Here is a 21,162-nt window from a genome sequence, read left to right on the forward strand (position 1 = left end):
GAAAGGGGAAAAGGAACAAAAGTCTGGTGGGGCTAGCATCTCTGTGTTGTTTAAGGACAATTCCTCATGTTCATGTTTTCATGATGGATGGTCCTTCTCACTATGGAGGAAAGTAGAGGGGTTGGCTTTCTGAATAGCTGTGTGAATGTCAGGACACTGCCACCTTTTCACACCCACCAAAGCATCTTTTAGCCCAGTGATCTGCAGACACCCAAAGGCAGCCAGTATAATGTGACATGCACAAACCTCCCAAGCACACCTGAGGCAGGCAGTGGTGAGTGCCAGTAGCCAGCAGAGTCAGAGCTGACTTCCAGCTCTTACCCAGCAAACTGGTTGTGGTTATATGGGAAAGCTACAAGTTGGAGAAACCAAATTTTGTTCATGCACTGATGGCTACCGTGTTCCCCTGCCTCCTGCCCACTGCACAGCCATAGGGCAGAAGCTGCTCTGTCGGTGCACTGTCAGCTGTGGCGAGGCAGTCCTGAAGCTTAGGCAGGTCAGAAAGCAGTGCCCGGAGCCGCTGTGCAGGAGGCAGTGCGGGTGAGTCCGCAGGCAGTAATGCTACTGCAGGTAGCAGGTTGCACTTCAGGCTCTCATCCTGTGTGGTGCAGAGGGAGATGGTGCTGGAGCAGCTACTCCCCTGCTCCACCTGCCGCTCTCCCAGGCTGCATCCCGCAGGGGCTGCTTGCAACAGCTTAGGGAAACAAGCGCAGCAAAAATCCCCTTCACTCGCTCTCTGCAGCTTTCACACAGGGAGGTGGTGTTATTTCTCCCCAGTGTTGTTAGGGGGTTTTAATCCTTTTTATTTGTTTTCCTTTTAATGAATCAGTCCCTAGGTGAAAATAAGGCATTTGTTTAAAGCTGATATTTGATGTTGAGCAAACCGCTCTTCCTTTTGTCTCTTGCTATTTTGTTCATATTTTGCTAAGAGTCTGCTGTTCTACACAAGCATTTTAATAAACTGTTTGTTGTTGTATCCAGGTAACAAGCATGGTAAGTATTTTAACTAAACCAAGTATTATGTACCTTAGCTGTGCTTGGCAGAATTTTTGGCTAGCTTTTTCCTGTACTTTCAGCCTGTGCTATTTCTAAAGGAGCTATTCAGAGGAAGAAACTGCTCACCTATAGTACTACTATATATAAGCTTTAGAGGGAGCATATGTGCAAAGTCATATATCATATATAAGAGCATGCATCTCTTGCCAGCATGCTTGCTACTTTGCTTGTAAAATAAAACTAGAAAAAAAAAAACCCCAAACAAAATCCTTGCCTAATACTGCTTGTGTTCCTTCATTCTAAGTTACATACTTAAATATTAGCACTTATTAATACAGTACTTCTGGATGAGGAGCCCCACTTTACCAGATAGTAACAGTCTGTTGTTTACTTATTTTACCTGACCTAAGATATCCACCTAGTTAACGCTGTTGCATTAAGAGGCTTTCCTTTTCTATTCCGTTATCATATGTGTTTGGCAGTGGCTAGGACTCCAAGCGCTGCTCTAATACAAGTAATCGATAACAACCCATCTTTTCCTAAACTTGTTTCTGTATGCTAGAAAACAGCAGAAGTTTCATGGCTGATTGTTTTCTTTGGGAACACTGTAAATTAGTAAAATACCACAATTGGAAGTTTAAAATATTATGTACATTTTTGTGATCTAACTTTTAAAATACTTCTTGTAAAACAGAATCCAAAATGTTTCTCAATCTGTAAGCATGAAGAAAGAGCTGTCATTGCGAGTCAGTCGCAGTTCTGTGTTCTCATTTTACAGTGTAATACAAAAGGCAAACTTCTCTTAGATCTAAATGATAGAGCTCCAATCTCAGTGCTCCCTGACCTGCAGGCAGAGCCTTACCAGCATACTGTGTTTAGTCCAGCCTGATTTAAAATCAGCAGAATTTGCCCAGATAAACAAGTGGGCAATAGTTTGCTCTCCCAGAGCTTCCTGCTTGTTGGCAGAGCAGACTGTGAGAATTCAGGTCCACCATGCATGTCTGAGAGGAGGTTTTGCCTTGAGGTAGTTTGAGTGTTAGCCTCCGTGCTGTATTTTTTTTTTTTCCTGCATGGTTTGCTATTTTTGCATTTTCTGTGTGGCTTTTTAAGTTTTTAGTTATGTGCTTGTAGCTGCAGTTATTTAACATCATTTGTTGTGCCAAATGTTTTAAGACTCCATGTAATTGTCATATTAAAGGATCAGACAGCAAAGGACAAAGCACTCCAGCACATGGCAGCAATGTCATCAGCTCAGATAGTCTCAGCTACTGCTATTCACAACAAGCTGGGCCTGCCAGGAATTCCCCGTCCTACATTTCCTGGGGCACCTGGGGTAAGTTGTTAGCCGAGTCCCAAAAAATCCCTGTGTTCTCTAACAATGTTCAGTAGAAAATTAAGGCTGAATGAATGGATTAATACTTTTCACTTGTGTTTGCAAAAAGAATCATGCTTGTTCAGAAATATCCGAAGTCTTTCAACAAAGAAAACAATTATGGGTCTGTTTGTTTGTTTTTCCTCTTTAGTTTTGGCCGGGTATGATTCAAACGGGGCAGCCTGGATCCTCACAAGAGTAAGTCTGAAAATTAAAATATGCTTCTATTTGCAGCATAGGGCTGGCTTGTGCGCTTTGCTGCCAGAGGATATCAATGAGGCAAGAACTAGCAAATTTTTTCCAAAGAGGAGGAGAAGATAGTTGTAAGGAAAGGAAGAACCTTTACAGTGATGTGAACTCACATTCAGAAAGTTATAAGGGATCCTAGACTTCAAAGCTGAAGCTGAATACCTAATGGGCACACTCCTTTTTCTCCTATTCCATGCTGACATGCGATGATAATACCAGGAAAGCAGCTGGTTAGGTTTTGTCTGTGAGTAAGTTTCCGGCACATATACTTCCATCCTTTTTTAAATGTATGAGCAATACCGGAGGCAGGGGGCACGTATTTTTCTGCAAGGCAGATGACTGCATGAGGCCCATTAGTGGTCAGTGGGGTTACTGCCCTTTGGCACGGTGGTAGCAGCACCATACAGAGAAGGAAAGCCTTTGCCACTCTGTCAGGTGTTATGTTTTCTGCCCTGCGGTAATCTCTGGAGCAGTGTTTCCCAGCCTTATTTTTCAGCTTCTCCTCACATTATTCCTTTGAAGTCCATGGGAGTCTTTGTGCCCCTGTAGTTCAATGTCCTCTGGATTTATTAGGAGTCAAAGCAATCATCATCCATGTCTGCTGCACACTTGCGACGAGTGGGTCGGGTTTCCTGCTGCGTGACTGAGTGCAGATGAGCTCCTTGCTTTAAGACGTTGGGTGTAATTCTCCTTCTCCTCTCTCTCTCTCTTGCCTTTTTACTGTCTGTCTGTTAAATACGCTATGCAAGGAAGAGATATGTATGTTTGTGGGTGAAGGTCATTAACCATATATTTTCTTATACAATGTGACTCTAATGGAGTTTTCTGTGGATGGCATGGTGTATGATTTTTGTGTAATTCTTTATTCCAGCGTAAAGCCATTTGTTCAGCAGGCCTATCCTATACAGCCATCAGTCACAGCTCCCATTTCAGGTAATCCTTCCGTTTATACTCTCCTTTAAAAAGACTTGATTGCATACTGAATGTGATGTATTAATTCCTGAGACAGACAGAGCCACTACTCCGTGTCTAACATTACCTGTAGCCAGACCAAACACCAGTTCCAGTGTCCTATTAGCTGATTATACCTATTAGCTTATTATACCTGAGGGAAAATCACTGGGTTTGGGGTTTTGGTTTTTCGGTTTGGGGTCGGGTTTTTTTACATTTTGGGTAGGAAGCACTAATACATATGCAGGAAGTTGTGATATGTGATCTTCAGTCAGCATTCTATGTGATAGGTAAATGCTTTGTAAAAAATGAGTAATAGGATGCATGTTTCTTTTTTTAATAACTAAAACTCGCTTCCATCTGTTATGACAATAAGCCTTAATTTATTTTAAACTGTGGCTCAAAACTCTTCCAAAGCTATATATGTTTAGACTTAAGTATAAAACATCTCTTTGTATTTGGTAGTTCATAACTCTTCCCTTTCCTGAAGGTCCTGCTCTGCCTGGTACAACTTTGATAAGTACCTAATGTTTATTCTGACTTCCATTGCTCAAATTGATCAAGCCCTTCCCATGGCTACTTCCCTACTCCTTTTCCCAATTTGGTTTCATGGCTAATTTCAGAACAGATTGTTATTTCTTTGCAGATAACTAATTTTATGTCTCCCTTGCCAAATGACACCATGCTTCTGACTCTTTGAACTGCAGTTTTCTGACTCTTACCCAGTGTTTTTATAATTTTCTAACTTGCTGCCATTTATTCTTTAAAACTAGGGCTATCTTTCTGCATCCTTGACTACTTCCTTTGTCTTGATATTCCTAATTTATAACATCATTTTTTAAGGCAGACATTTTGATTCATCTTCTTTTATTCTTCCATGTTGTCTCTCGGAATAGGATTATTAGTATTTCTAAATCAGTCAAAACTTATGCATGAGTTTTTGCTTCATTAGAAGTTCTGTTCATGTCTAACTAGTCATGTTTGTAATTCCCTATTTTATAGAAGCCTCACATCTTCATTGCCCAAATTTGAGGGTTGCAGTCAGGTACCATACCCCTATTGCAGGATATGGACACACAGTACCTGTGACCTCTCCCTTGTTGTCAACCTAGTTTGGGATTATCTTTGTTTTCTAACCTTTGATGCCTCTCCCCTGCCATCTTTGTGCCCACATCATTCCCAAGATCAGTTTTGCCTTTGAGCTGCTGCCTTTCTCTTCTTCCTTTACTGTTTTGTTTCCTTCTTATCTAATTTTCCATGATAAGGAGCAAGAGATAGCATTTATTTCTTCTCTTGAGGTGAATGGAGATGGTAGTTAACAACCCTTCTCTCTCTAGATCATGTCATTCCCTCTTTATTATCAATTTAAAACCTTCTTTTTCTTTTTAGGGTATGATTCAGCTCTCTACAGTAATTATTTATTATTATCTGTAATAATGCTCCCTAAAAGCTCCAAAAGAAGTCAAAGACCCAATGTGCCAATACATAGTGAGAGACAGTCCCTACCTTGGAAACCTTACACTCTAAATAGAAGGGGGGAATTGAGAGTGGCAGAAGAAATAAGCAAAAAGAGAGGTGATTTACGTGTAACATGTGTCACATTAGGAGCCAGAGATGGAGGCCAGTTCTCTTGACTCCCAAGGCAGCAATATCTCCTGTGAGTCTTGCTGCCAGTTTCCAAGGTAGGGTCAGCTGTAAGTCTACATGAAGTCTCTATAAATCTCTATAATCTAGTATATAATTCGAACAAAAATTCTACAGTAGGTTACAAGGAAACAAAGAAATAGATGTTTTATTTGCACCATTATTAGTTTGCTGGGTTGGGACCTTTTTTTCCACATACTATTCTGTGTTTTTCCAATTTTAACTCGTTCTGAATTCATTATTTGCTAAAATTAATATAAGCATCCATGGGCTACATGCATAATTCCTGATTATATTTAATTCAGAAAATATAAACTGAGGAATTATCAACTTCTTCATGAAAATGGCTCCTTTATTTTAGGATTTGAGCCTACATCAGCTCCAGCCCCCTCAGTCCCTGCGTGGCAGGGCCGATCGATTGGTACGACCAAGCTCAGGCTGGTGGAGTTTTCGGCTTTCCTTGAACAGCAGAGGGATCCTGAATCAGTAAGTGTTGTCCTTGTGTCTGCTGATCTTCAGCTTTTCTCCATTGCTCCCCACCCTCTGAGGATGCTTTCCAGGGTTAAGCCAGATGGAATACTGTATCAACTTTTTTTAATTGAGGTTACCTATCTAAATGTTCAATCATTCAGTCTCCCTCGATCTTTGATTGTGCCTTAGGGTCCACTCCAATGTTAGGATTTTTTTTTTTTTTTTTTTTTTTAATTTTTAGGAAGTTTTTGGTTTTGTTTTTATTTTCAGACTGCACACTATACCTGCAGTAGTTTATGAAGGGTAGTTTATGAAGTTGGCTGTAATGTTTCATTTACTCCAGTAAGCTTTGGACCTTCATATTAATCATCATATATTTGCCCAGAACATTTGTTAGTAGCCTAGCACTGTTTCTACTGCATTGCAAATAAATCAAAAGAGCTTCTTTTGGCTGAGAATTTTTACTGAGATAATTTCTGAAAAGCAAATACTGTCATGAATGGAGATATCGACGGGCCATTCTTGTTCAGATTCCTGGTAAAATGCAGTAGCTTGGAGCAGAGAGAAGCTATCACTTTTTCTTTATAATTCAGCACTGGAAACCACAGCATTTGTGGGCTCTGGCCAGGGGTGTTATCCGGGGAGTGTTTGCTCTGTATAATGGAGGTTGGAGACATAGCCCAGAAACCTTACAACAGAGGAATGCTCCTGGCGGAGAAACGTCCCCGTGAAAACATACCCTATCTCAGCTATTCATATACTAAGTCTGTGGCAGTGTGTTGGTTTGCTAAATGTCACTTTTTGCCAGGTTGAATTAACTTTGAGGGAGGAAATGTTTGGCAGCAGGTACTGTTATCTCAACACTTACCTGGCTATTAGATTCTGCATGGTTTCCCTGGAATCCCTTTGCCTTCCTGTGGCCCTGATTCCCAGGCTCTCCAGCAGTCCCGGCTCTAGTGGGCTAAAGGTTCACCTTAGTGTCCTCCAGACTAACCCACAGCTGGAATGCCTTCTCCAGCCCCAGCCCTGAATTCATCCAGACAGCGGTTTGTATTTCTAACGCAGAAACACAACATCCACAGTTTCTCATCAGGCAGCTGTATCGATACACAGCTTCTGGAGTCCTTGGCTTGCTGATCCTGTGTAACGTGTCCTGCTGATTTATGGGCTCTGCCGTATCCAGATTGCTGCACACCAGGATGTTGTGTGTGCCTTGAGGTCACCAGGAAAACAGGATGTGGCCATGTAATGCTTAGTGTTACTGTGCTGTTTTATGAATAAAATGGCATTTCAGTGCATTTTGATTTTCTGGTTTGCTAGTATACCACCTAATTATCCTTGTTCAATAGGTTTTTATAACAGAAAACTATTTGCAAAACCCATGGGCTTATACAGTGTAGAGCCTTTGTGTATCTGCATGGCTTTACATAGAAAAGAGTGAATGAGTTCAGCAACAAAGTAACTTCTATGTCTTTCCCTCTAAGAAAAATCTCTGAAGTATGCTTGTTAACAGGTAACATGTGGCTGCCTGTCGCACCACGGGTGCCTGTGACATGAAACCAGCTGAGTGATGTGAATACATTTGCAACATGACCGACAGAACAAAACTGAGAAGGCACGGCTTTGGCAGGATCTGGAGCCGCAGGTCCCACTCTGCCATGGTGGCAGGGCTTGGAGCCGGTTGTGCTCACACACGGTGTGTGGGCTCGCAGCCTGGGGACGTGTTGGGGCTCTCATTTTTCAGGCAGGTGCAGGCTCTGGGGAATGCAACACATCCACTTGCAGAGGAAGAGTGGAGGCCTGAATAGAAACACGGTTACTCAGGGCTGCCCCATAAATACTGTCAAGACTTTTTTAGAGCAAACTAATATTATTTGGAATTCCTAAGGGTGCAGTGAGGCCCACCAGAGCTTGTCCCAGCTTGCAAGCATGCTGCTGAGAAACAACCTTTTAGATGCAGAGCATTTATGCAGGAGGTTTACTAGACAAGCAAGAGCATCAAACTACCCAGACTTGTTTTTTAGAACAACTTACTCATGTGCTGTAACATTGCAAAAATGAGACACAAGGAAAAGTCAGTTCCCAGTCATGCATTTATCCCAAATTAGATTGTTCTTTGCACTCATGCTGCAAGTGCCATGGGGCAGCGGTGTGTGAGGCTGTGTGGGGACAGCCTGAACACACCAGGCAGGTGCTGTGGGGAGCTGAGGCATGAGCCCCCATGGGCAGCATGGCACCACCACTGCCCAGGAAAGGGGAGTCAGGAGAAGGGGAAGCATCGCTTAGATCAAAGTAAGTAAATTTGATGATTTGGACCTTAAACGAGGGTGTAGAATAGTATGAAAAGTCCTCCCTGGTGAGAGCCAATCCCCAGCCTCATTTAGTGCTGTTGAAAATGTGAATTCTGCCTGTAGTTTGGTACACCTTTGTGTTGCTGCAACATTTTTATTGCAGATATGGTTTGCGCAGCGTAGAAAGGATAGAGTTCTATTACGTTTTAAATAACAAAATCAGCAAGCCAGGCAAGATAACGTGTTTTGCGCAATGTGCATATGAAGTCATGTAGGCCTATGCTGTGGTTGCACCGTCTCCTGCACACCAATATAGGTAGGTATGTGCTGCTATGTGAGAGCCACGTAAGAGTTCTCATGTATCTTCTGAAAAGAGATGGTTACATGTTCATGACACCTCTGACTTTTTACCGAAAATGACATAAAGTATTATCTTGATCAAATGTGTTTCCAACATTTTATTAAAAGAAAGACGATCCTTCCTCCCTCTCTCCCCCAGCCCCAAACCAGGCCAGAAAACCTCATAGTAGTGGGGTAAATAGACCAATACCACCTTAAAATGTAACCTGGAAGGTTGCTGAAAAAGGCTTGTTTGACATAGCACCTCAGGCCAGGACTCGATGATCCTGGGAGGCCCCTTGCAGTCTGTATTTCTGTACAGCAATTAGAAATTCAGGTCTGTCTGCCCATGGTAACTCACAGCAACTTCAATGGGACTGTGCACAGGCACAAAGGTCCACCCACAGCGAATTCACTGTTAAACATTTCTGGGGTTCTTCCAATGGCAATTGGTTTGTAAAAGTACAAAAGCCCCTCCATGTCAGGCAGTTACGTTAATTCAGAGTGGGCATTCCGATGGGTCGGAAATGTGCTCCTTAGAGCCCTGTCACTTGTGGAGGGCTATTGACTTTTTTCCCTTGTTTAACCACAAGGGAAATCAGGAGAACAAACTTGTTCTCTTTACAAAAGAAAAAATGATAGAAAGGAAACAATAAGCAACCCGTACTGTAACTCTGCGTGGCAGAAGATAGACCGGGAGACAAGACGGCACAGTTGCAAAACCTTGGAATACTGACTTGCCATTAAGGATGGATAAAATTACTTCTCCTTTTACATGAAAATCAATTCAGTTTTCAAATGTCAAGCTGTATTTTCCTTTTGTGGCATTTTGTGGTCAGATACAATTCCTAAATGGTGCATAAAAGCTGTCCGGGTAGGTCCAAGCACCAGCATTTCAGTTACCTTTTTGCTTACCCTATATAACTATATTGTTGCTTCAAGACAGGTTTTCCTTAATGGAGGCTTTCCATTTTTACTGCAGTGGTTCTGTGAAAGCTCAGGACAAATGCTTAAACCAAGTAATACCATGTTCCCTAACAAATATAAACTGAGTATGCAAGCAGATGAGAAGGGATCTAGGCAATTGACTGTCACACAAGTAGCTGTAAAATGCAAAGACTCTAACTCTGAAATAATAATTCCAGTTATTTTATAATATATATATTGAAGCTGCCTTTTCAATCAAGGAAAAACCCTGCCACCACCCAACAAAAACAGCCCTTTCTTCTCTTCCTCTTTGAAGTTTCTCGCTCTTGCTGCCACATTCATTTTGAGTGCAAGCACTTCAGACAGCTTTATGTCTACAATATCTATATAAGGCTATAAAGACCATGGCTGATGGGCATTTTCAGTATTAATCCACCTATCCAAAGTGTCAGATTGTCTTAGCTCCAAATTTCAAAATGTATGTTAAAAAGTGGTGAAGAAATAAAATATTCTTTATGTTTTAATTCAGGTTTTATTGTTGTTGTAAAAGGGCTTTGTGAGCCCAGGGAGAATTGTACCTGAGAACCAGAAAGTAAAAGCAATTGCTCAAGGGTAATAAAACCAGCCTGCCATCATTAGCCAAAAACGCAGTAAAAATTACCAAAGTTAATCAAACCACCTAAGTGATGAAAAATAAATGAGATTTTTTCAAAAGAAGCCCTCCATCTTTGAACAGTATCCATTGTTACAAACATTGTTTATCCTTTCTATATTCCCTGTAAACAGTATAAAAAACAATTCAGCATTTTGGTCATAAGGAAGTCATCAGTTTAGCATCTTTGTGATATGAAAGGACGAGGAAGCAAACCCACATTAGGATGAACATCTTGGAGTGGCAGACCATCTGAATGCAAGGGTCATTTCTTTTGCAGTGCTGGAAAGTGAATGGCCCTGAGAAGCAAATATCATACTCTGTAAAGTGTTCATACTCAGGTGTCTGTAGATACAAGTGCCAAGAAACCACTTTAAGGGGATCCAGTATTGACACAGGCTCCCATCTTGAAATCGTGGAATCAGAGCAGAGCTCCTGCCCAGCGATGTTCCTGGGGGACCCCATGGAGATGTGGCAGGAGGCCTCAGCCCAGTTGTAGAGTCTAGGGCTTGGCTCCTGGGATGAAAATACGGGTAGAGAGACTGAGCACAATTTATTCCTTGAAGCTGGCCCATGTTAAGTGCTGATGCTGTGTGGAAAGACTTCTGGGGCCTCACTGCTCTTGCTGCTGCCTTCACACACACTCCCTCCCTTTCTTCAAAACCCACCGCTGCTGCTGGAAATCTCTCAGCAAAATTGAAAGTGCTGCTTTTACATAACTGAAAGGGAGCGCTGGTGCCAGCAGCAATGTGGCCAGAACCCCAGCCTTGCCCATGTCCCAGCCTGCACTCTCACATAGCCCAGGCGCTGAAAGCAGCCAGGGTAGGGGCAGGCTCCTGACCAGGGGGGTGTGAAATCAGTGAGGAGGGAAGGAGCGAACGTGTGAGGTTGTGGCGTGGCTGGCGCACAGCCTGGGCGCACAGCCCCTGTGACGAGCCCAGGAGAGATGTAAAATCGGGGGGTCACCACAGTGAGGGGCCCTTTGCCTCCCACAGCCTTGCACCGTGCTGTATCCGTGGGGAGGAGGAGCTAGGAGACGTGTGGGTTGGGCTGGCATTGGCTGAGTGGTATGCTCTGGCTGTTCATCTCCCCTGCCGTGCCTGCGTGCTGGACCCTTGTGCTCACCCCAATGGCTTTGCACCTGGCAGTGCCTCTGCCCTGCATTGTCCCATCTTGTTCCACTGCAGCTTCCCCCACCCCTACACCCACCCCAAAATTGTTTAGCTGGGCTGCAAAGTCAACCTTTCCAAAGTTGGGAGCTGTCCTCGTGGGCCTGCTCTACAATGCAGCAGTTAATGACATGCTCCCATTTATTTGTTGCTGCTTCATTCAGTGTAGATGGCCCTTCTTTGATAAGCAACTATTCAGTAGTTTGTTTTCTTCTGTTGTTGAAATGCGTGGCCCTGTGCCCTGCTCGCTGTGCGTTGTCTAACCTCTCCTCCAAACAGAATTAGCAATTCCCCCATTTGCATTTCACAGATGTATTAGTGAAGTCATTTTTTAGATGAAGGAGCTTTATTACTCACATTTGACAAACCAAGAAGTTCAGGTGCAAAAGAATGAATGGGCCACTGATTTTGAGGATCCCTTTTGATTTAGAATACTTAGCATTATTGAGGGCTTCCTATATTCAGGCATAATTTTCACATCTGAGCACTCAGCACTTCTGGAATTGGAACTGTAGGGTCTCAAATCAGACAGGGCAGAACTGAAGAATGCATCTTCACTGTTGCAGGAAAGCTGATGAAAATGTTGCGCGAGCACCTTGCTCAACCAGCAAGTCCCAGCTTCACACTGGGACTCCCGTGGCAGTGGCTGGGAAGTGCTGGGCAACATTAATTTGTCAGGGCTGGGAACTGCCTTCATTCATCACCTACCTCCCCATTTCTGCAACCGTAACGTAGCCAAAGATCTTTTACTTCACATTCCTGATTCAGTTCCTGAGCAGATCCAGGCAGGAGTCTGAATGGATAGAGGTCCTTGAAAGACTAGGTTGACCGTGTATCTTAGCATACAAGCACAGAAAGTTCAATGGACGTTTTACATGAAAGCATTAAAAATCTTACTGGCAGGAGTTGCTACAGACTCCAGTTATAGCATTAAAATGTTACAAATATAACTTCCAGTCTGGTTTAGTGGCAGACAACAGCAACAGGAATGGAATATTCAGTTACCAGTGTTGTGGTAGAAATAGGAGAAATTGTTGTCGGACCAAGTGATTTTCTTACATCAGCCAGATTTCCCAGATAGAGCGAGACAGCAGAGCTGAGGCTGGGTAGGGCACAGGTCAGAGCCACACTCAGGCTGCTGATATACTAGTGATTGTTTATAATCAGCCCATCCCACCTGTCTCCTGTTTCCCTCTAAAAATGCAGTTGCTGCACAGGCAGCGGTACATACTCAAAAGATGGGTTGGGCCGGTCCGCGGAGGTACAGAGGGGGAACCGCTGCCCAGTGCCAGGCGCTTGAGGAGTGCAAAAGGGTTGGCTTCACATCTGCACCTTAGCCACCTCTGTTTAATAAAGAACTTAGTCCTATACAGGCTTGTCAAGGCTTGGCGTTAGCGCTATAGGTGTGGGGAAGCACAGGGATGTGGCAGAGGGAGCTGTAGCAATTCGCAAACCTGCATTTTGTGGACTGGAAAGGCTGTTGCCTTAAAATGTAACTGCAAAATTGATGAGGAACTGTTACAAATACATATGCTAGTTGATAAAACAAATGTAGGTGGTTTGTCTTTGTTCTGCACCAGCTTAAATGCTTGCATCCCCTGCCATTGGCAATTTGTCTTGGTTCTTTTAAATTCCTAAATGGATTATAATTTTTCTTGTGGTATTATTTGACAACAGTCATATTTCATGGCTTTACTGCATTCTTTGCATAGTTAGAATTTTTTTAAGGAAAGGAGCTCAGTAAGAGGTGGCCATCTCCAGGGCATGTCGTGTAATGCAGATGTTGAAGACGCTGAAAATGTTCTTTGTGTTTTTCTACAGTTTTTATCCTCAGAAAATACAGGATTTGACCTGTGATGGTTTACAGCATCTAAAGCACATTAATACCCCAATGCCAGATGCAAATCCTTTAAATGCTGTAGTGTGAGTAAATTCCTTAGCACCTAATGTACTTCAGTGGCTCTGGAATACTCAGTCTAAAGTAACAGTGAATTCTCAATATAATGAGGATGTTTTTAAGCTTTCAGGTACTAATCGGCTCAAAAATATAAGCATAAAACTTAGCTTTTTTGCTTTCATCTATGCATTAATTCCTGTCATGGAATATGTTTGTATAAAACCAGTAGGGATCATTTCAGTATCCATTTACCCTGCTCTGAATATTAGATTATCATTTGTTAGTTCATAGAAATATGCCATATCTAATTAGGTTAGTAATGATTGTACTTAGCATAGGAATTGCAGCAACATAAGGAGAAAATAATCACACACTGCAATATCAAAATAAACATTTCTGTCCTAAGAATGTTGTCAGGTGATGTCATACCATCTGTCCTGCTGTACCCGCTCGGAAATTCTGCTGCAGCAGCATCTGGTGCTTTGGCGAGCTCTGCGGAGAACTGTGGTAGCTTTACAGCTGCCTTTAACTTTGCTTTTACATTTAAACAGTATTAAGACTTCATGCTCCTTGTTCCTATAAATGTGTTTGCTTTTACCAAAGTTCGGGATACTGAGCAATTTGCGTGTTTTCCTGGTTTGCAGAATAAGGTGCGTGAATTGTCTTGGGAATTTGCAGTTGCCAAACTGTAAAATAGAGCTGCCCCTTCCTCCTTCACTCCACAGCCACCTTTGGGACTGGGAGAGAGACACCCCTTTGGGGAGGACACTTTCCAGTGTGCCAGAGAACCTGAGCCCTCAGTTCTGTTCCTCTAGAAATATGGTTACTTTTACAACCTGGAACAACTCCAGCAGAGAAGACTGAGAGGAAACAATCCCAAATTAAATAATAACCTGGTCACTAATGGTTGGAATGGTTTTTCAAGCCCTTACCCTGAATGAAGGAGAGCAGAAAGAAGCTTTGGAGCATCTCAAATCCCCGAGGAGAGCTCAACTGGGCACTCCTAGGCAGGCTAGGAGGGTGCTGGGAGAAGGGAAATGTTTGGGGTTAATTTTTCAGAGAAGACTGAAGTGCTTATCTCTATCGGAGAATGCTCATCATTCTCCTTGAAAAATGGAGGTGTTCGCCTGCTTGCAGATAGGCTTCCATCCATAGCCAAGTTCAGTGACCCAGTGTGTGCCCCGTCCTCCTGCACTTCACCCCTGGTAATTTAGGAGAGCAACAGGAGCAGCTTTCTGGACTCCCTTTCTTGTGTTCCTGGCAGTTCCCAGGTATAGGGGGCCCTGATATATTTTACTAAGTTTTTCAGTTGTCAGCAAGAGACATAAGAAATGTTCAGCATGACTTTCAGTTCTTTACTCATAGTACTGCCAACTGAATGTGTGACAATAGTGTCCAAACCCCAAAAGTTGGAGCCGTGGTGCTTCCTCATATCACTTTGCATTCTTTTGTTTTGTTTGTTTTGTCATGTTAAAATGTCTCCTTATTCCACTTTTGCCACTACTGGGTAAAGTAACATGTTAAATCTGCCCGCGGACACTATTATGGTAGGAACTCATGTTTGGCAACCAGTATGATTTCCTGATTGTGTATAAATGATCAGTGTGCTGCAAGGTAAAGCAGTGCTGGGTGAGGGCTAGCTGGCACACAACCATGGGCACACTCACTCCTGCATGCATGCATTCAGCTCACCACCGCCCGTTTATTTCTCTGCCATGCCTGTTCTCCTCTTGAAGGCAGAAGCAACTTTGGATCAGCTCTACCCCTTTTAGGCTCCACCTATACTAACTAAAGGCTGGGCAAGTTTTCCACTTGTGCACAGAAGCAGCTTGGCTGGCATTCTGGTGAAAGAGGGCTATGAGGAAAATCTGTGGAATTGGTGCTCTCAGACTTGGACTGGCTTGTGCAAACACCTTAGTAAAGTGTTACACTTCCCTTTTTCCTTCCACAGAATTAAAACACAAATACAGCCCTGTAAGAAAGAACAGACTATGTCTCATTTTTGGCCCACACACAGATGAGTGGTCTCTGATTCTAAATTCAGATTTCACTGTACTAGATGATTTCTAAATAGATTTCAGTTTAATTTCCTAAGTGCAGAAATCTAGCCAGTCCATTTCATTTTCCCCAGAGTTTTGGACATCTGCTAGGGAAGACTCTGCTTACACCGAAGGAAGGCTCTGAGTGGTTGTCCAATTAATTTAGATTTGTCATTTCAATTTGTTCATTCGGCAGGTATATTGTAAACAAAACATCTTAAATGAGGTCTGGTTGGGGCTTTTAAATATTTTATCTGCGCTTAGCTTTTGGGAATTGCCTCTTATATACAGCATCTGTTCAATATGACAGGGTTTTCTAGTGTTCACTGACTGTATATCAGCTTTCCTTTAATTGAGTTAGCAAAATGTTTTGTGATCAGCATGGTTAAAAACACCAGTGTTCAATCCTGCCACTCTCGAGCTCCTTCGCTCTGCTCCCGTGACACTGTGAGCCGCTGATTGACTGCCGGAGGGTGTTTGGGGTTCATCCTGCTTCCATTTCAGGTGCTGAGAGGTGCTCTCGTCTTGGAGAAATGGCAGCCCCCAAAAGTCCGTGTTGGACTCGGCAGGGGACTGCTGTGGACTTCACCGGGCCACGATTTCCCCCAGGCAGGGAAGGGGTTGCTGAGGTGATTGCTGTGATTGTAATGAGGTGTGATGAGATGAAGTTAGGAAATAGGAAATTGAAGCTGAATGTGTTTTGGCAGAGATGGTCATCTATGGAGCTAGCTCCCGAGGGAAGTGGTAGAAGTTTGGCTCTTTAATATTACATGGGTCAAAATACTGGAGGACATACAATGAGGACCACTTCTATATTAACATCAACACAGATACTTGTTGTTGTCATTCTGGAGTTAAAGGAAAATCCCTTCCATTTCTATTAGTTAAGTGGCATTAGCCTATGCTATAGTTTGAGGTTGGGGTTTTTTTAATAGACAAACAGGAGGTGTGTATGTGTGGGCTCTGTGGCACTAGCAGAAATTCAGGCTCTGAGGACACGAGACATTAAAAGGCATGGTTTAAAGAAGCAGAAATAGGCTTTCCTGGTGAGCATATTCATCTTATTATGCTCTGCAAAGGGCTCTTTATCACTGTGCTGCCGCTGGGTCTTTCAGCATGTGCTACTCTCTTGAAGATGACCATGTTTTCTGGTTTGCAGTGGAGACACAGGTTTTTGATGTTGATCCTTGTTCACAAGGGGCTAGAACACAGTCACTAAAGCCGTTCATGGAAATCATATTGCAGAAAATCATAGTCCCAGGAGTAATGTGTGAGTCATTTAATCCATCAAAGCGCACTACCCTCTGCAGGAGCACATGCAGACCCATGCCATAACAAACCTCTGTTCTTTTTGTACAGCACTGACTTTCCTGTTTCTTTCTTGCAGTACAATAAACACCTCTTCGTACACATTGGACACGCTAACCATTCTTACAGTGACCCATTGCTCGAGTCGGTGGACATTCGTCAGATTTATGACAAATTCCCTGAGAAGAAGGGTGGTCTGAAGGAACTGTTTGGGAAGGGGCCCCAAAACGCTTTCTTCCTCGTGAAATTCTGGGTGAGTAACACATGACATGGAGAACCTCTCTTGTCAATAAGGCCTGTGTTTAGCATTTAGCACCCTTCAAGGTGCCTATTGAAATTTCTTCGGTTTTCAATTAAAAGTGCAAAGCTGTATATCCTTCAGGTAGAACACTGGCCCAGAGCCACCCTTGTTGACAGCTCCACAAGAAGTCTGTGTTGCAGACAACATGCAAAGGCAGATGCGTGCCTCACTTGTGCTTGACACAGCTGCTGGGCAGGAGCAAACAGGTACCGAGAGCCCTGGGTTGGAAATGGGGAACTGCCATCTAGTGGTCCAAGGAAAACGGGAAAGCCACAGGAATTGAGACTGCTTTTTAGTGAATCAGATGTTGAACCCCTGCCAAATGCAGATAGTACAAGCATCAGTCCTGCAATCAGTCCACACTTACACAGATAAGACCAAGTAGGATTTGATCTGAGTGTGCACCAGGACAACTGTGAGTCTGGAAGGGTTCCAGGGTATTTCTTCAACCGTTTTTGGTTGCTAGAGCACATCTGCTTTACCCTCGCCTTTCTGTTAGTCTGCCATGGGAGTCTGCTCCAAATGTTGTATCTGTTCGTATCAGTTGTGAGTTAGAATGAAAAAAGAAATTGAATGGAAGGCTGAGATTTTGTATATTGATCCAGTCATGATAAATTTCATTGACATATCAGATTTTTCTTATTGTATGTAAAAAATCTCATGTTAGTGATGCTAAAGGTTCATCCACAAGATTCATCAAATCTCCAGGCTGGACCTTATGCTTATGTTAAAGCTTTTTCTACTCATTAATTTGTTGGGGTATTCTTGGTGGTATGCTCCTTTTCATAGTAACAGTTATCATCTAAAAGTATTTTAAATTTGTCTTTTAAAATTTGGGCATATTCAGGGTTTAATTGCAGGGTGGACAGGTTGAGGCTGAAACCAGGAAAGGTTGGTCTGGAGTTGCTGCTTGTGGTCAGATTTCTTGGTGTTTATTGCTTTCAGTTAAAGTTTCTCTGTGGCCTGAAATACTTTCCACCTTGTACATAGCCCAGACTTTATGTTTGCCAAGAGTTTCTGTGGCACCAGATTTGGAACTGGAAACTGGGAATGAGGGGGACTCTCTTTTCTCAAATCTGGGTTAGAAGGAGCTGTGCTGGACTGCAGAAGAAATCCTTTGAGAAATTCATGGGACTTAAAACTGGGCATAGGAGCCGTAGGCAAAGCATTTGAGGGCTGGCTGAGGAAGGAGGGCAGGAGCAGAAGGCAGCAGAAAACTGGAGCTGAAATACAGCAGGTACCAGGAGCCTGGTAAAAGCAGGTGAGAGTGTAGAGTCAGAAAGGAAGAGGAGGAGGGAGCATTTGGGATAAGGACTCTGCAGGAATACATAGGGATGGAAGCACGCAGCAGAAACAGGTATGTGAGAGGGAAACGGGACAAGCGTAAGGGCAGAAGTCTGGCTGCAGAGGAATAGAGTTTGGAGGACTAGATACATTTCCTTGCAAAACTTGGGCTTGAACTGAGGACCATCATCTCACCAATCTACTTTGCATAATAAATGCTTGCGAAACCCATGGGCAAAAACGAATGTCACCTCACTTGCCTGTTCTCAGTTCCCACAGAGAGCGACAAGCCTCAGACTTTATATTAGACATGGAAACAGCAAAGATCTGTGGTACGGTCATTGATGTTGTATATTCTGCTTTTTCTCAATGTGGAAACCAATTTTCAGGCGTGCTGAATGCTCAAAAATGTATCTAAAGCCAGTAGAGATCTTCTTTGGATCATTAAGGTCCGTGCTGTACTCATGACTTTGAAAATTCAAGCACAGTCTTCTCTGCTTGACCTCCTACAAGCAATGTGCACCTTTAACACTCTTGCCTCAGTTCCCCATCTGTAATATGGGGGTGAGACCATCGCTTCACCTTAGGTGATCACTGAGCAATCATACTCATGGCTGTTTATAAAAATGAAGATAATACCATGAAGAAAACCTTTATAAAATTAATAATTCTGTGTTCAGTACAGGTTTTGAGTAGTGTGCAGGAAATGAGGACTGGGCCACACTGAATAGTAAAGAAATATTGTATAGGTGCTCAGAGGGTGAGTGTGCAGTTGTATAGCTAAAGACTGTATCATGATGCAGGTCAGCAGTCAGGTTGTACGGGCAACTTCAATATGACCTTAAAATAGGCCAGTGGATTTTCTCTCTCATTGAGTGAGGCAGAGGGAAGGTGCGAGGGGCAGTGTCTGGGTGTAGCGAGAGTCATGACGAATGCCCTCCTAGGAATAAACTTCACACCAGTGCTCCCCATCTAGAAATACATATAGGAAAACCAGAAGGCGGCTGTGTAATGAGTCATGATAATTAGATCCTAACCTGTCAGCTCGCCGTCCTTCATTTCTTTCACCCCAATAGGGCATTTCTTTAGAAAAAAGGGTGCTGTTCCCATTTTTATGGGGAGTGTTGAGAAACTGTTCTAAACAGCCACCTATTTCCAGCATAAAGCTGACAAAGGTTGCTGACAGAGGTGTTGACCCTATCAGTAACTTCAAGTTTATTAATATGGAAATAATTTTTTTTTTATATTCTTGTCCTTTTGAATTAATTATCCATTTCTGAATCAGCATCCATCTCTCCTTATTATCTGCTACCTCCTCCTACTCTGAAAGTTCAATTTCTCCCAGGTTCTGTTCATGTGGTGTGGTTATTGCTTACTCACAATACCCTCTCTCACCCTTTATTTAACCATTTCCCCCTTCCCATCCTTTCTGTTGTCTTCTCCCTTCATTATCATTTAACCATCTATAGTTTGCTCAGTGCTGTAAGCTAGTGCATCCCAGCCCCCATTTTGGTGGAACTTGATTGTAACAGGAGTAAAAGAAGAACATGAATTTGTGTTGCATAAATTAAGTACAAGTGAGCAAACACTGTAAGGAGAATCAACAAAAGAAAACTAGGGACTATGAGTGAAAGAAGTCAAGGGAAACCAGAGGAGAGAAGGCAGGTGTTGCGGCATGTGTATGTTTGAAAGCAAAGGTGAGGATTTGGTGCCAGCAGGGCTGGTAAGCCTGTAAATGGATATAAAAGAAGCCAGAATGCTGCTGGAGGCAGCACGAAGGGTTTTTTTATTTAGACATTAAGTCTAGTGTGGAAAGGAAAGATGGGAAACAGTAAGACCAGAGACAAGCACTCGCATTGAGGATAACTAGTGGCTTAGCTCTGGTAGCACTCCTCTTATTCTTTCCCCTTTAGTTCTGCTTGAGGCTTCTCAGCAGCATGTTTTTTCCTGTGATAAAGGTAATAAGGTTTGATTACAAAAAAAGTAGGAGGGAAAGGTCTGAGATCTTGCAGTAAGACATTTGGCAATTGTGGAGCTGACTTTGCAAAGCATCACAGGTATGGAGTACAAAGCAAAGCATTGCTTTGGTTTGCAGAGGTTTATTGGTTCAGACAGATTGTATCTCCTGTGAAACACAGCCTGGTACTAGGAATGGGTGAGCTGCTGGCCTCAGTCCTGGTGACACATCTGGATGTCACAATTTTGGGACTCTTCCTACCTAACAGGGCAGGAGGTATAAAAGGAAGAGACTTCTCCTTTTACAGCACCTCACCCAACCAACCCTACAGCCCTGCAAAGCAATTTCCTGGTCCTTGTCTTGCACCTTGAATGCAGCGATTCTTCTGTTTATCCCATGTACTCACTGGGAACCAGAGAGTTCAAGGAAGTCACCCCAGAGATAGGCTTTCACTGTAATAGACAGAAGGAGCTTTACTTGGTATGTTGTGCGCTCAGTACAGTGAGTAAATAAGGAACAACGTACTAATGATATGGCACAGGAAATTTACATGACAGTGATATGAAACCAGAGATTACAGGGATATAAAATGAAAACAAAAATAAATGTTCTTAAAAAAATGCAAAAGGTATTTCCTAGAACACTGACATGGAATTCAGACAAGGCTGCAGAATATCTGCAGATGAAGCCTTTCCCTGGGCGCAGGCTGAGTGCACAATTCTGCTTCTGTTACCTTAGTCACTACCAAAATAAGCCCAATCTGCGTAAAACAATTGGGCATGATTCATGCCATCTAATCTTAATCTGAGTAAAGACAACATGCCTGTTGGTTAGTTTGTACTTAAACTGTTTTTGTGACTTCAGAAAAGCCCCAAAGTTTTCTGGTCTTTGAAGTTCTGATTAGCCTATCTAAAAGCTAAAGCAGCACATGTTGCCTCTCGGTTTCTTTTATTGATTGAAGTTCTACTCATGTTGATATCCAGTGCAATCTCCACTGATTGCTCACTACTATTCTTAAATTTTCTAATATTAAATAATACACCTGAAAGACTTCAAACTAAATGATAGATTGCATCTCCAGCTTTACCTCTCAAACATTATTGCTGACCTTGCCTGTTGGAACCACAGTGCTGATTGCCCAGCACTCTGCCTCCCCTGGCTCTCTGCTTTCTCTTGCAGGGGGCTGATGGCACGTCTGTCCCACTCACACCACCACCCTTTTGAATCCAGTATTTCTTAGCTGTTTCTCCAACAAGTGACTTCATTGTGGCCCTGCTGATGATCGCATACATCTCCATTGACTCCAGCAAGGGAA

General features: G+C 42.9%; 1 protein-coding gene across 9 annotated transcripts in view; it reads left to right on the forward strand.

The window, feature by feature from the left end:
- TEAD1 (TEA domain transcription factor 1) overlaps positions 1 to 21,162 on the forward strand; it is a 159,745-nt gene that overhangs the window by 123,754 nt on the left and 14,829 nt on the right. For 5 of the 9 annotated variants that reach the window (XM_030483228.1, XM_030483232.1, XM_030483231.1 and 2 more), the window contains 6 exons: positions 982 to 993; positions 2,195 to 2,329; positions 2,520 to 2,566; positions 3,489 to 3,550; positions 5,574 to 5,698; positions 16,385 to 16,558. In XM_030483228.1, the coding sequence (XP_030339088.1) occupies positions 982 to 993; positions 2,195 to 2,329; positions 2,520 to 2,566; positions 3,489 to 3,550; positions 5,574 to 5,698; positions 16,385 to 16,558 (555 nt within the window). The remainder of the gene's footprint in view (positions 1 to 981; positions 994 to 2,194; positions 2,330 to 2,519; positions 2,567 to 3,488; positions 3,551 to 5,573; positions 5,699 to 16,384; positions 16,559 to 21,162) is intronic. The other 4 variants (XM_030483230.1, XM_030483234.1, XM_030483233.1 and 1 more) reach the window with 1 other exon arrangement.

This window comes from Strigops habroptila, chromosome 4, assembly GCF_004027225.2.
Source record: "Strigops habroptila isolate Jane chromosome 4, bStrHab1.2.pri, whole genome shotgun sequence".
Classification (NCBI taxonomy): Eukaryota; Metazoa; Chordata; class Aves; order Psittaciformes; family Psittacidae; genus Strigops; species Strigops habroptila.